At 40.4% G+C, this 13532-nt stretch overlaps 1 protein-coding gene across 3 annotated transcripts in view; it reads left to right on the forward strand.

Moving 5' to 3' along the window:
- The first annotated feature begins 307 nt into the window (after positions 1-307).
- SIDT1 (SID1 transmembrane family member 1) overlaps positions 308-13532 on the forward strand; it is a 103376-nt gene continuing 90151 nt past the window's right edge. For all 3 annotated transcript variants that reach the window (XM_058555804.1, XM_058555805.1, XM_058555807.1), the window contains exon 1: positions 308-517. In XM_058555804.1, coding sequence (XP_058411787.1) covers positions 308-517 — 210 coding nt within the window. The remainder of the gene's footprint in view (positions 518-13532) is intronic.

Here is a 13532-nt window from a genome sequence, read left to right on the forward strand (position 1 = left end):
GAAATGAGAAAGGGAGAAGGAAACAGACTTAGAAGCCGGAGAGCAAAGCAGCAGCCCCCGGCCCCGGTATCCTCGGGCCCCCCTGCCACCGGCCGGTGACCTCCCGCGGAGACCTCACGCGGCTGCATCAATATTTGATCGGCCCTTCGCCAGCGCGTTGCCAGCACTCAGCGGCGGGGCTTGCCAGGCATCGCCAGCACCGAGCTGAAGCCGGCGCCCGGGCCCGCAGGGGGCTTGGGAAGGACCGGCTCCGCGCTCGCCCCCCCTCGGGGCGGCTCTGCTCGGCGGCGCGGGCGCGGCGCCCACCATGCGGGGCTGCCCGGGGCTCGCGCTCCTCGCGCTGCTCTGCGCGCTGCCCTGGCTCCTGCGGGCGGCGGCCCCGGGGCGCCCCTCGCAACCCCCCGCGCGGCGCCGCGACCCCGCCAGGGGCGCGGATTTCGATCGCGTCTACAGCGGCGTGGTGAGCCTCAGCACCGAGAACATCTACTCCTTCAACTACACCAGCCAGCCCGGCCAGGTAAGACACTCGCTGCCCTCGCTCGACTCCCAGGAACTCGCCAGCTCTCAGAGCCCCGTCGCTGCTTTGGGTCCCCATTCGGGCGACCTGAGGGACCAGGGGACCCGCGTTCCCTTTCTTCAAAGCAGTCACTGCCCTGCCCGAGCTGCCGCAGCCTCCGCGGCCGGCCTGGGGAACAACTCCGCCTCATTTCGCGCCTCCCCGGGCCTGGTCGCTGGCGTTTCTGGGCTTTGCAGAGGCGCCGGTTCCTCGCACCGGCTGCGGGTCCTGGCCCCCTGCTGGCCTTTTCTCTAGGAAAGTCACGATTGCCAGGGCTGCGGAGGGAAGGGACCGCACCTCTGTTCCTACTCCCCTCAGGGAAAGGAATCTCCTTTTATTTGAATGATTCAGCCAGACTCTTGGATTTCCTAGCGCATGGGGAGGGAGGGCTGCTCAGAATCTACAATGGACGTGTGTGAGAATGGACGCAAGCTGCGGAACCTCTGTGTGTTCAATAGTCACTTCCTGCGTTTCTGTTCCATTGTCACACGTATGTGCTTCAGCGAAGCCAGAAGACCCAGCCAAAGATATTTGAACTGTAGCCCTCAGCTGATCTATCGAGGCTTTGATTTTAAATAAGGATGGGTAATTGTGTGAAAGTTCTAAACCTATTTCTGACAAGAATTAAGTGAGACAAGGGGAGGAAATGAGTGTTTCAGCAACTGTCTCTTTCACACGTATGCTCTGATTATATAATGTAATAAAATGCATATAAGCTTTTTCCTTCTAATGCGGTACCTTCTGGGGCATAGAGAAAAGAGAGTCCCCCCCTCCCTCAGTGTACCTGCCTCTGGATCTTCTCATATAAATGTGTATATGTATCCCTTACTAGCAGCATTTCCTACTTCCTCAGAAAATTCCAGAACCAGATGATGGGGATACAACTATATGCCTCCCTCTCTAACTCTCACTTAGGATCAGAACTCAGAGACCTGGTAGCTTGGGGTGGTATTGAGCCAGAGGGACCAGTGTGCTCATCACCACTCCCAGACATCTCCCAGCTGTGTGTATTGAGAAAGTGCCCCATCTCCAGTCTGGCACCAAATCCTAAGGCGCCGTTACCATGGCAGCACAGCTCTCACCCTGTCCCGTCCTCTGCTGACCTTCAGGTCACATGTCCTGAAGTGAGCAGAGTGACATGTGCAAAGCCATTCTGTTGTAGACAAGTGGGAGGCGGCAGTTTTTATTCTCCAAACCCCCTATAAGTGATGTCTTTCTGTCCAATGTGCTTATGGACCAGTTGGCATTACACATGAAGTAAGTTTGATTGGCTCAGAACAAATAAAAGTCTGAAAAACTCCACGATCTCTGGGAGTGGACTGTCAGTTTCCCCCTAAATCATTGGTAAGGAAATGCAAATGATGTGTGCAAAGTTAGTCCTGACATCAGGTTTCAGTATTTCTTGCACTTACGCTTAGAGATAGATTGACTGCTTTTTAACCATTGTTCTGGCTTTTTCGCCCTTAGTATTCAGTGAGTTCCTCTGCTACAGCATGGGATGCACTGTTTGCAGTTGGGACCACCTGCTTGACTTTCCTAGCAAGCTGTGAGATATTGAGCACGGGGCAGAGTCATGTTCATCTCTGTACTCCAGTACCTAGCATAGTGCTTGGCACGTAAGAGGTTTACTGGTTTTGAAAAAATGAATTAATAAGCAAGAAAAGATTTAAGGAATCTTTAAGCTGAAGACAAATAAAATATGTACTGTTTCAATAGGTTGAAAGTGTGAGATCATTTCAGATAAAAACAAAATTTTAAACATTGTTCTGAGGGGCCGGCGCTGTGGCATAGCGGTTAAGTTCGCGTGCTCTGTTTTGGCAGTCTGGGGATCACGGGTTAGGATTCCAGGCGCAGACGATGCACTGCTTACCAAGCCATGCTGTGGCGGCGTCCCATATAAAATAGAGGAAGATGGGCACGGATGTTAGCCCAGGGCCAGTCTTCCTCAGCAAAAAGAGGAGGACTAGCAACAGATGTTAGCTCGGGGCTAATCTTCCTCACAAAAAAAAAAAATTGTTCTGAGATTATACCCTTTCCATTTTGCCTGTATTTGTGTTAAAATGCTCTTTATTTTATGAAACAATGATGATAATTAGTTTTTAAGTCTCTGCATAACACAATAAAAAGTTGACAACCTCAAGAGTCCCTAAAATTTTACTAGTCTCAGAAAAACAGTTGGGAACCATGGGACTGGCAGATAACTCAAGTATTTTAATTATTTTAATGTCACTATGCAAAAATATGAACCAGGGGCCGGCCCGGTGGCGCAAGCGGTTAAGTGTGCGCGCTCCGCTGCGGCGGCCCGGGGTTCGCTGGTTCGGATCCCGGGCGCGCACCGACGCACTGCTTGGTAAGCCATGCTGTGGCGGCGTCCCATATAAAGTGGAGGAAGATAGGCACAGATGTTAGCCCAGGGCCGTCTTCCTCAGCAAAAAAAAAAAAAGAGGAGGATTGGCGGATGTTAGCTCAGGGCTGATCTCCTCACAAAAAAAAAAAAAAAAAAAAAAAAAATATGAACCAGATGTCCTCCAATCTTACAGCTGAGACTTCTCTTTAATATACAAATAAGACAGTAGAACTCTCAACCCACTTACTTTGGGAAATTACCTTCTTTTCCCTCCATCCAGTATTCCCCCTGATGTCTCCAGGGATAGTGTTTTTCTGATCTACCCATCCAAACCATTATTCTGTTTCTATTGATGGCCTCTGCTCTTCTTGGTCCCTTTTGCCCAATGTTGGATACCAGCAGCCTCCTTCCAATACGATGAACACAATGCTATTGGATGTAGCAGAATTTTACTGAAGGTTTGGAGTAACATAAGGAAATTGAAGAACAGCACAAGATAGGTGATAGATTAAATTAGAAATCTAGGTAACACTGTCATAGCAATTTACCAGCTATTCCCCACCAGCGGAAATTTCAAGATGGTAGCCCTATTTTTCAGGCCCTGACTTATGACCATCTTCTTGGTCACTCCACACCCTAAATGTTGACCTCCCACTCTCTAAACTTTTGTTACTCTCTCGTGTCAAGCAGTTTTGCCTCATTGCTGACCCCCAAACTCACTAAAGGGCTCTGCTAAATAAAGATCTGTGAACCCAAGAGCAGAAGCTTGGACATGACTGTTTTTTCTTAACCTAAACAAAGTCTTGGTCAGGGCTTCCTCCCCCGCAAGGGTCATTTCCTACCCACCTCTCTTCAGTGCAATGAAGAATTTGGTTTAGGAAAAAAAACGTCTAATTTTTTGAGTTTCAATTTTTTTTCCTTTTCTGTTTAAGCCATTGTTATGTTTGCTATTATGTTCCATTTGGCTTGGAGGAGAAAGGCTATTCTAAGTTTAGGCTTTGGTGAAGAAAGGAAGAGCCTTTGCTCCTAATCTCTCCTGTCAACCCCTGCATCTCCCATACCCAACACTGTCCCCACAGCTATTCAGCCAAGTGTCTGTCATGCTAATTAGCCGAGCTCAGCACCAGAAAAAGTCTCACATGCCTTCCAGGCAGAGAGTAATGTAAATAAGAAGTCGCCATTTAAAAAAAAAATCACTGAAGAATGGAGTGACTGGTTTAAAGAAAATTATGAAAATAATGATTGAAGGTACAGGTTAGGCAAGACCACGGTTCATTTCATTTCATTTCCCTGGAGGGGAGGCATCTGGAGACTCCTTTTAAGGGGAGTAGGGTTTCACTGTGCCAACAGGGTGTTCTATGACCACAGGGCTGAGCCAAACTGGAAGGAAATCACCTTGTTGAGAAAGTTGCCAGGGATATGTTTGACAGGGACACAGGGCACAAAAGCAGGTTTATCGGGAAATGAGAATGCTCTTGTAGAGACAGGTGGCAGCAACAATCAGATGTTTATATATGAGCTAGATGGTGATAAGAAGCCCTTAAGTAAAGATCTAACCATGTACAACAGGATGTCTTTGAGCTTTTCAGTAACAGAATTCATTGTTTGCCATTGATTTTTTTAATTTGAACTGTTTCCCTGGAAATGTTTCTTTTATTTTGTTTATTAAACTGAAGCATTTATCTTTTAATGGCATATACTTTTCTATGCCCAAGGAACAATCCTTGGCTTTATTAATATCAACCAGTAGTTGTATATCTAGAACCAGTTATATCAGCCTCTTGGATCCAGATTCGAAAAGTCTATGCAGTTCTCATGAACGATGAAATATATATCAGGAGATTCCAGTGGTAATTTCTAGCTATATATATTACGAATTACGAAGACGAATTAAAAACTTCGATGTGCTAGCATCGGTTCTCGCAGTCTCATATGTACTCTCCCCGTATTCTTTGTGTACCAAGGCCGAGAAGCCTCCTCGTCTGTCCTCCTACATCCTCTGATTGAACTGGACCAGTGCTTGTTTGTGAGAAGAGAATCATCGCATTAGCACATTGTCTGGGTGATTGGTTACCGTCTCAGTCAGTTTGGGCTGCTATCACACAATACCATAGACTGGGTGGCTTAAAAAACAAACGTTTATTTCTCAGAGTTCTGGAGGCTGGGAAGACCAAGATCAAAGTGTCAGCAGATTTGGTGTCTGGTGAGAACAGCCTTCCTGATTTGAAAACAACGTCTTCTAGCTGTGTCCTCACATGGCCCAGAGAGCAGAGAGAGAAGCAAGCTGTCTCCTATCTCTTCTTATAAGGGATTATTCCCATCATGGGGGCTCCAACCTTATGATCTAATTACCTTCCAAAGACCCTACCTCCAAATACTTATCACACTGGGGACTAGGCTTCAACATATTGTCGGGGGAAGAGGGAGAATCTCCCTCTGCCCTTTTCCTTAAGGTTCTTATGGCTGGCCAAATAATCAACAAGACAGGTTAGCAGGAGAAAATAATACCAAGTTTAATAACATGTATACATGGGAGAAACTCAGAAATGAGCAACTCATCCCTCTGTCTAAGCTGCTTGCTTAACTATTGCAGCTAAAGGCGAGGAGCGTGTTGGGGGTGGGTAGTGGCCTGGGACTTCAGAGGGCAGGAGGACAATTCTTTTTGGGGTCATCTATAGATAATGTGGTCAGGGAGAGACAGAGTTTTTTGATAAAAGAGGCTTGTTGCCTTTGCTATTGTTACCTCTATCCTGCATTATCTTTATAGCCATCATGATAGATCTGTTCCAGGAAGGAGCCACCATGTCAAATTCTTTAGGCAGTTAGTGGGGGAGGTCAAATGTCCCTAGAGAAAACAACCAAGGTAAAGAGATAGATTTCAGGGTGGCCAAATCTTGATCTCCCACAGTCCCGCCTTTGAAACTAAAAGTTTCACAGTCCTTTTGAAACTTAAAGAAGTTTCATAGTCCAGAAGCTGAGTTGGTAGGCTGTTTCATCTCACTGAACACATTTTTTTTGTCCTGATAATAGATCAGTTCAATTAAGTTCATTTTGGAAGGTGGTGATGCAGGTGGGCTCTCAAGGTTACGCCTATATTATGGAAGCAAGCAATCAAGTATTTAATAGAAGCATTTCTATGTAAACAAAAGAAAAACAAGGTTAATGGTTGGAGCAAATTGTAAACCAGTTTCTGAGGTCAGAGGACAGCTAGTTAAGATGATTTTTAGATGTCAGCATCAAAGTATCTTTTGCAGTTTAAAATGTCTCTGATGGTGTCGTCAGGTCATCTCTTAAGTTTATATCAAGTCCATCAGCTTTAGTTTGTAAGGCTTCAGGAAAAAGGGCAGGTTCAGTTTTCAGTGATTTCAAATGAAAATGATGGAAAAAATCAAAAACGTTAGTTTGGACATCTGTAGCCAGATATTTCAGGAGTCTAGAAGAAATCAGGATCCAGTCTAGTCAACAGATATAAAACAAAAACCTTAAAAGACAATTAATAAAACTAGGATCTAATATCCGCAAATGTATACTATAGTTTTTATTGAAATATAATTTTTCTCTCTAAAATCACCCTCATTTTTATCAAAGATAGCCAGATTAAAACTAACTAGTTTGCAAAATAAGTCTAGTTCCAATAGAGTTGGCCCAATTATTTACATAAGTACAGCAGGAATAGCAGTTGATCACATAGGCTCTTTTAAATCTGCTTTGCTGGAACTTTTTATAAGGAATCTCAGATTTAACTTTAAAGGCCTCTCGAGGCCAGGAAAGCCAAGCCAAGGATTTTGTCATCAGACTTTGCCTGCAATACCTACAGATTTGGGTGAATTCCTCTCTTCCGAGGTTCCCCCAAAATATTTTGAGGTTCCTTGTACCTGCCAGATAAGTGACATTCTTTACTTATCCTGCTAAGTGCTGTTTGGAACATAAGGTACCAGGCCAATATTTCCACGTGGCTTTATTCCATAAAGTCCAATCTTCATTCCTCAAAAGCTGTATGGTTATATCACAAATATGATGTTCCAGTCACAGCCTTGGTAATATAACCAGTGTTTCCAATTGTGTCCTGTTATAAGGAGAACAGATTCTTACTGAACCTATGCAAATAACTATATTGCCATGAAAACAACAATACTCACTTATTAAGAGTTTCCAAATCCTGGAGGGATCAGGTAGAGAGAAAAAGATAAATATTTCCATTTTACTTACAAAAATATCATTTATTTTAAGTCATAGCTAGCTCAGAAGAAACAAGAAAAAGTTTTCCTTAAATCTGAAAAAACAAAACATTAAAAATTCAGCAATACTTCAAATGAAAAATCATAAAAATTATAATCAGTTCATTCAGTCCTGTGTAATCCATTCTTGATCCCAGTCTTTTTGTTAGCAGCTTCATGAAGTTATCAGTCTCTCCATCAGATTTCTGTAATTTCTTACCAAGTTCAGTTTTATGATCAGAAAGTTTATCAGAAGCCTGTACTTCAGTGTAAATGTCAGAGTCTTTTCTATGAATTTTTCTGAAGTTGAAACATTTTGCAAAAGCATTAGAGCAAAGAAATGAGTCTGTAAACAACAAGACCTCAAAATGGCAACTGACAGAGAAATTTGGTTAATTTTGTGACATACAACACTTTAAAATAATAATAACCAGAATTATGACTGATAACCAGGACAGATCAGAATTTCAGTAATGTTATATAATTTTAAAACACCTATATCAATGACATTTACCCACAAAATACCACCTAAGCAGGCTTATCATCACTTGTCTGACAATGTAATTTCCATGTAATTTAACGTACTGAATAAGCCTAATGAGTTTAGTATCTTCCTCCTTATAGGAAGAGAGCAAATTTCTTTGAGAAGTTTCAGGGCCCTTTGAAAATTCTCAAAGAAAAAAAGACTTAAGATATGAATTTTGGTGGAGCTTGTCAAAAATATAAACAATCAAAGCAAACAGAGCATTAACAGTCCAAAAAGCCTTAATAGAGAGACCTCAGTCTTTTGAACGTAGGAAATTATTTTAACAGGTGTTTTTTTTTTAGGTAGACTTACTCAAAGGTAAAGAAAAATCTTTTGTAACCTCTTTATCAAGTTTAAGCAAATTATCCTTTTAAGAGACAGAAGACCAAATTTTAATTTTGCACCAGCTTACTTCTGCTATTAAAACTCATTTATTTAATTAAATTCATTTCAATCTTAGCCAACTTGACCATGCAAAAACTCCTTTTCCAGAATTTGTGGTTGGGGGACACAAACATTCAGTCCATAGCAGTCGCCTACCACATTTTTCTCTGTGGCTCTGAAAACAGAGCATCAGTGTGTCATGAGGGTGTTTAGAGGCTGACATTACTCCAGTTATGAGTCTAATTTTATGGCGGACGCATCTGCCTGCCTAGGCCAGATCACCATGTGCTAAACTGTATGATGGATTCTCTAAGTGTGTGCTGTCCAGTATGGTAGCCACCATCCACGTGTGGCTATTGAGCACTTGAAATGCAGCTAGTCACAAAATGAAATGTACTCTAAGTGTAGAATACACACTAGATTTTGAAGACAGTATGAAAAAAATAAAATGTATCATGATTTTTTATTGATTATATGTTTAAATGATAATATATTGGGTATATTAGGTTAAATAGCATACATTAATAAAATTAACTTCAGCTGCTTCTTTTTACTTTTTTATTGTAGCTACTAGAAAGTGTAAACACGCCTATGTGGCTCATATTATATTTTTATTGGACAATACGCTCCAAGTACTACAAGACTTGAGAGAAGTTATACATCCCACAGAGAGCTTTGCTGGAGGAAATGAGGCTTGAAAAGGTCATAATAGATAAGCAGAACTTGAATTGGCAGAAGGAAAGGGGAAAGTTCTTCCAGATATACAAGGATATATCTGATTTCTTTTTTGGCAAGACTACATCAGAGGTGGTGGTGTATATTTCTACCAGGAGGCACATAATGTCTGGTTTTTGTGATGTTTCTGTGATGATAGCCACTATTGATCATGATTGCCTATTTTCATGAATTCATTAGGAATGGCAAGATAATGATATTTTAATTATATCATTTATTTTTTCATTTATGCGCTAGAATATTTCTGTAATAAGAAACCTCTCCTCATCCTCTATTTGGTTACCTTAAGCTACTGTTTGTAAAGAAACATGGAATGAAGTCTTCATTCTTTACTTTTATTTACCAATTTTCAGAATAATGATGTGGTCTCCTACCATCTGGTAACAATGATCAGTGAGATGTTATTTAGCATAATCATGGGCTCATGGATTTAAACATATTTGGTGTGTTTCAATCCATTGCAGTTACTATCCTTATTTAAGTTCAAATTGTTCATGTTTGGCCAGTGAGAGCCAATTCAAGTTGGCTCCTGAATTCTTTTGATAAAACGCGAGTGCTCGCTGACGTCTTCCTTGCTTTCTGGCAGGAAAAGTTATTCAGGTTCATCAGCTTCAGTTCCTGTCCCCAACCTAAAATCAGCCATTTCTCCAGGAAAGTCAGGTTCCTTTGAGTGCGAAATAGTTTTTAGACACCTCGGTTTGAGAACTAGAGGCCTTTGTTGCTAGTGGGTCGGTCATTTTTTTCTCAGTCTTCTCAGTGGACAGAGTTAAGGAAGACCCTATATCATGAGTTCATCCTAATACTTCCAATTCAGATTCAGAAATACAGGGTTTTTACTTAACCTCGTTGATCTTACATCTATATCTCCTTTCCCCCATGCCCAAAATCCTGGTTTTCAATTATATCAACTTAGTTACTCGTTTGCTTTAACCCACAATATATACACAACAGTTTAGATAACAATACTAACATTACCACCAATGATAAGATTACTGGAAACAGTTTAAGATTTATTTTTACAGTTCCTTTTACCTTAGAGTATATTTCATTATGAATGTTAGGTCAAATTACTGTGTTTTAAAGTCAAATTACTGTGTTTTAAAGTAATGTAGCATAGTTCCTGTCAGTGCAGTTGGTTCCTGTTAAGTTCATTTGTTTCATTTTACTTTTGAATTTTAGGGACATTTTCTTAATTTTGTTCAAAAATTAACAAAAAAAAAATCTGCAAAACAGGATTCAAAGAAATCTAGCTTCTGTCCCATCCTCTGCACCCTATTTCTTCTCTTCCTCTATAGATAACCATTGAAAAATTCATGGTCTATAAAATAAAACTTTTGTTGTTGTAGTGGTTTCCTTTTCACTAGTAGGTTTAAATAATGCTGTCAGTCTCTGCTATCTTGTCTGTTGTCTATTAGTTCTCTATGATGAGCAAAATTGAAATTAGTTGATATCTTCTTCTTTTCTTTCTTCAACCCCCCAAATCTAAACCCTAGTTAATACCTATAAAGAAATTCATGAACTTGTTCTACTTTTCATATATTCTCTCCATTCTCCCCCCATTTTTGGTTAGTTGAACTGTATCTGCATTGTCAGAGCATATAGCCATTTTGAGCTCTACTCTCTCCCTTAGAACCAACATTTAGTCTTAGTTCTACAGGTACATATATAATTAAAGTTCACATCTGGTCTTTATGTTAATGTCCTCCAGTCATTTTGATTGTTTAAAGCTGATTCTCTAGGAGGTAACTCAGGAAGGACTCCTGGGAACAGTATTCCTAGAATTCTTTCATGTTCATAATAGTTTGTCCACGGCCGTTGTACTTGCAGGTCTGTTTGGCTGAGTATAAAATCCTTGGCTCACAGTTTTTCCCTTGAGTTTTAAACATATTACTCCTTTGTCTTCTGACAAAAGCGATGATTAACTGATTTTCTTTCCCTTATAAGTCACTCCATTTTTCTGCCTGGATTCCTGAAAGACTGTTTTTCCTTTTCTTTGAAATCCAATAGTTTTTTTTCTTTGTTTTTTTGAGGGGGGAAGATTGGCCCTATGCTAACATCTGTTGCCAATCTTCCTCTTTTTTCTCCCCAAAGCCCCAGCAGATAGCTGTGTATCCTAGTTGTGGAGTTGTAGCTCTTCTATATGGGACGCCGTCTCAGCATGGCTTGACGAGCGGTGAGTAGGTCCACGCCCAGGATCCAAACCGGCGAACTCCAGGCTGCCGGAAGTGGAACATGCAAATTTAATTGCTACGCCACTGGGCTGGCCCCTGAAATCCAATAGTTTTACCAGACTATCTCTAGCAGGTCAATTTTTCCCAGGCATGTGGTGTAATCTTTCAATATGTAGTTTCAATGATTTTTTTTTTTAATTCAGGAAATTTTTCTTAGAGTTTTTAATATTAGTCTATACCAATGCTTAATTATCTTCTTTAGGAATTCTCTTTATACTTATGTTGGTCCTTCTTTGTTGGTTTATATCAATCAGTTTTTCTGGAATTATTTTTATCTCTTTATTTCCTGCCTGAATTTAAATTTTTTTCCCTCCTTTCCACCTTCTATTTTCCTTAAGACATTATTGAGGTGTTTCTTATATCCTTGTGCTCCTTCAAAGGAAATATTCGTTTATGGAATAATTTTTTAATTTATTTCTAATTTTTTCCTGAGTTCTCCCACTTCCTTTTTTAAACCTTCATTTTCTCCAATCATCTCACTTCTAAATTCTTTACATTCTGATTTATGTTTTTCTTTCATAGTGTCTTAAATTTTCATAATTTTTAGTTTTGAAATATTAGGCTGTACTGTCCATCTGTTTTATAGGCATGGCTTTCTGTCACATGTCCACCATCTGAAATGATGTTTTCTGCTTCTTGTTCTCTTTTACTTACTGTGACTTTGTATGGGGTTCAACTGCAATCCTTGTCTACTGCTCTTCTTTATATTAGGTGGGTTTTCCTTACTTTTAGAAGGGAAAGGTAGATCTGGAGAGCTTTCCTACCTTTCTTCTGTTATCTTTGTGAAATGATCAAACATGGTTTTCTTTCTGAGATCTTCCTCAACAGTTCCCCTCCCCAATTTTATGGATATTTTCTGTTTCCTTTACTGTCCCCGCACCCTCATCCTGCTCAGTCTTGATTCCATTCCCAAAGCTTTTCCTCAGGCAGGGCTTCTTCCAGGAAGGGAGTTTTGATTAGTTAGTTTTGAGAATTCATGAGGCCTACGCTGTTCTGAATGCTCCAGACTTCCTGAAGTGTCCTTACACTTACCCACAAATCGGAGCCTACAAAACTTCCTCCAGTTTCAACTGCTCTTCTCATATTGGCCCTCCAATCTTTTCAGTGAGGACCTTTAGAAGAATTTTGGGGTTCTCTGATTCTCAGAGCCATCAGAGCCCCATGCCTTCCCTCACCTTCACCACATCGTCACTCACACCACAGAGGGGTTGAAGCTGTTGATAATTTGTTCCCACTCATTCATGTTTTGGGGATACCTTATCACCTCGGGGGGTTTTTTGTAGATGTCGTCCATGGATTTTGGTTCTGCTATCTCAGTTGCTCTGTTTTCACAGGGGATATTCAGAGAGATTCAAAATCTATGCTGTGGTTGACATGATCTTTCCAGAATCCTCATCCCATTGTTGTTGTTTTTTTCTGTAACTTTTAATTTTGAAATAACTTCAAACTTACAGAAAGTTAGAAGAGCAGTATAAAAACCTCCAATATTCCCTTCACTCAAATTTCCCAATTGTTAACATTTGGTCACATTTCCTTTATCAATCTCTGTCCCCATAAACAGATAATTTTTCCCTGAAACACTTGAGAGTAAGTTACAGACATGATGCTCCCTTGTCCCTAAATACTTCAGTGTATATTTCCTATGAACAAGGACATTTGCTTGTATAGCCATGGAACAATGATCAAAATCAGAAAATTAACATGGATAATAATGCTACTATTTAATCTACAGACCTTATTCAAATTTCACTAATTTCCCAATATGTCTTTTATACCACAAATAATAACTGTTTTTTTTCCTTTCTCATCCAGGATCCAATCCAAGAATACACATTGCATTTGGTTATCATGAATCTTTAGTCTCCTTAATCTGGAACATTATTTCAGGATGTCAACATTTTTGAAGAGTACAGCCAGTTATTTATAAATTGTTTCTCAATTTGGATTTGTCTGATGTTTCCTCATGATTAGATTCAGGGTATACATTTTTGGCAGAACACCACAGGAGTGATGTCGTATCCTTAGGGAATCATATCACAGGCACGTGATATGAAGTTTTCCTATTATGAGTGTGGGTAACTTTGGTTACGTGGTTAAGATGGTCTCTTCCAGTGGTTTCTCCACTCTAAACTTACTATTTTCCTTTTGTAATTAAAAAGTAATTTGTGCCCTATTGAACTAAAATTCTTCTTTATCTACAATTACATTCTTTTTACTTCCTGCTAGTTCTCATGAAGAGTAGAATTTATTAATGCATTTTTCTGAGAACAGCACTTATCACTTATACTCATTTATCACCTTGATGAACAATGATTTTAAAAATACAGTGATGGTAAAAAAGTCAAAATAAGACATTGAGAGCAGAATTTCGGTGAGGACTAAAGTGCAAGACAAACATTAAAACTTAGCAGTGGTAGCTCCAGCAAGACTAAAACACTGCTGGGGCCATCAGTGTCAAGAGAAATGTTTGGTGATTCCTCAACATACTGCTAACTACTTCTTAAATAAACAGGTTGCTAAGAAACTGTCACAAAGT

Source organism: Diceros bicornis, chromosome 15, assembly GCF_020826845.1.
Source record: "Diceros bicornis minor isolate mBicDic1 chromosome 15, mDicBic1.mat.cur, whole genome shotgun sequence".
Classification (NCBI taxonomy): Eukaryota; Metazoa; Chordata; class Mammalia; order Perissodactyla; family Rhinocerotidae; genus Diceros; species Diceros bicornis.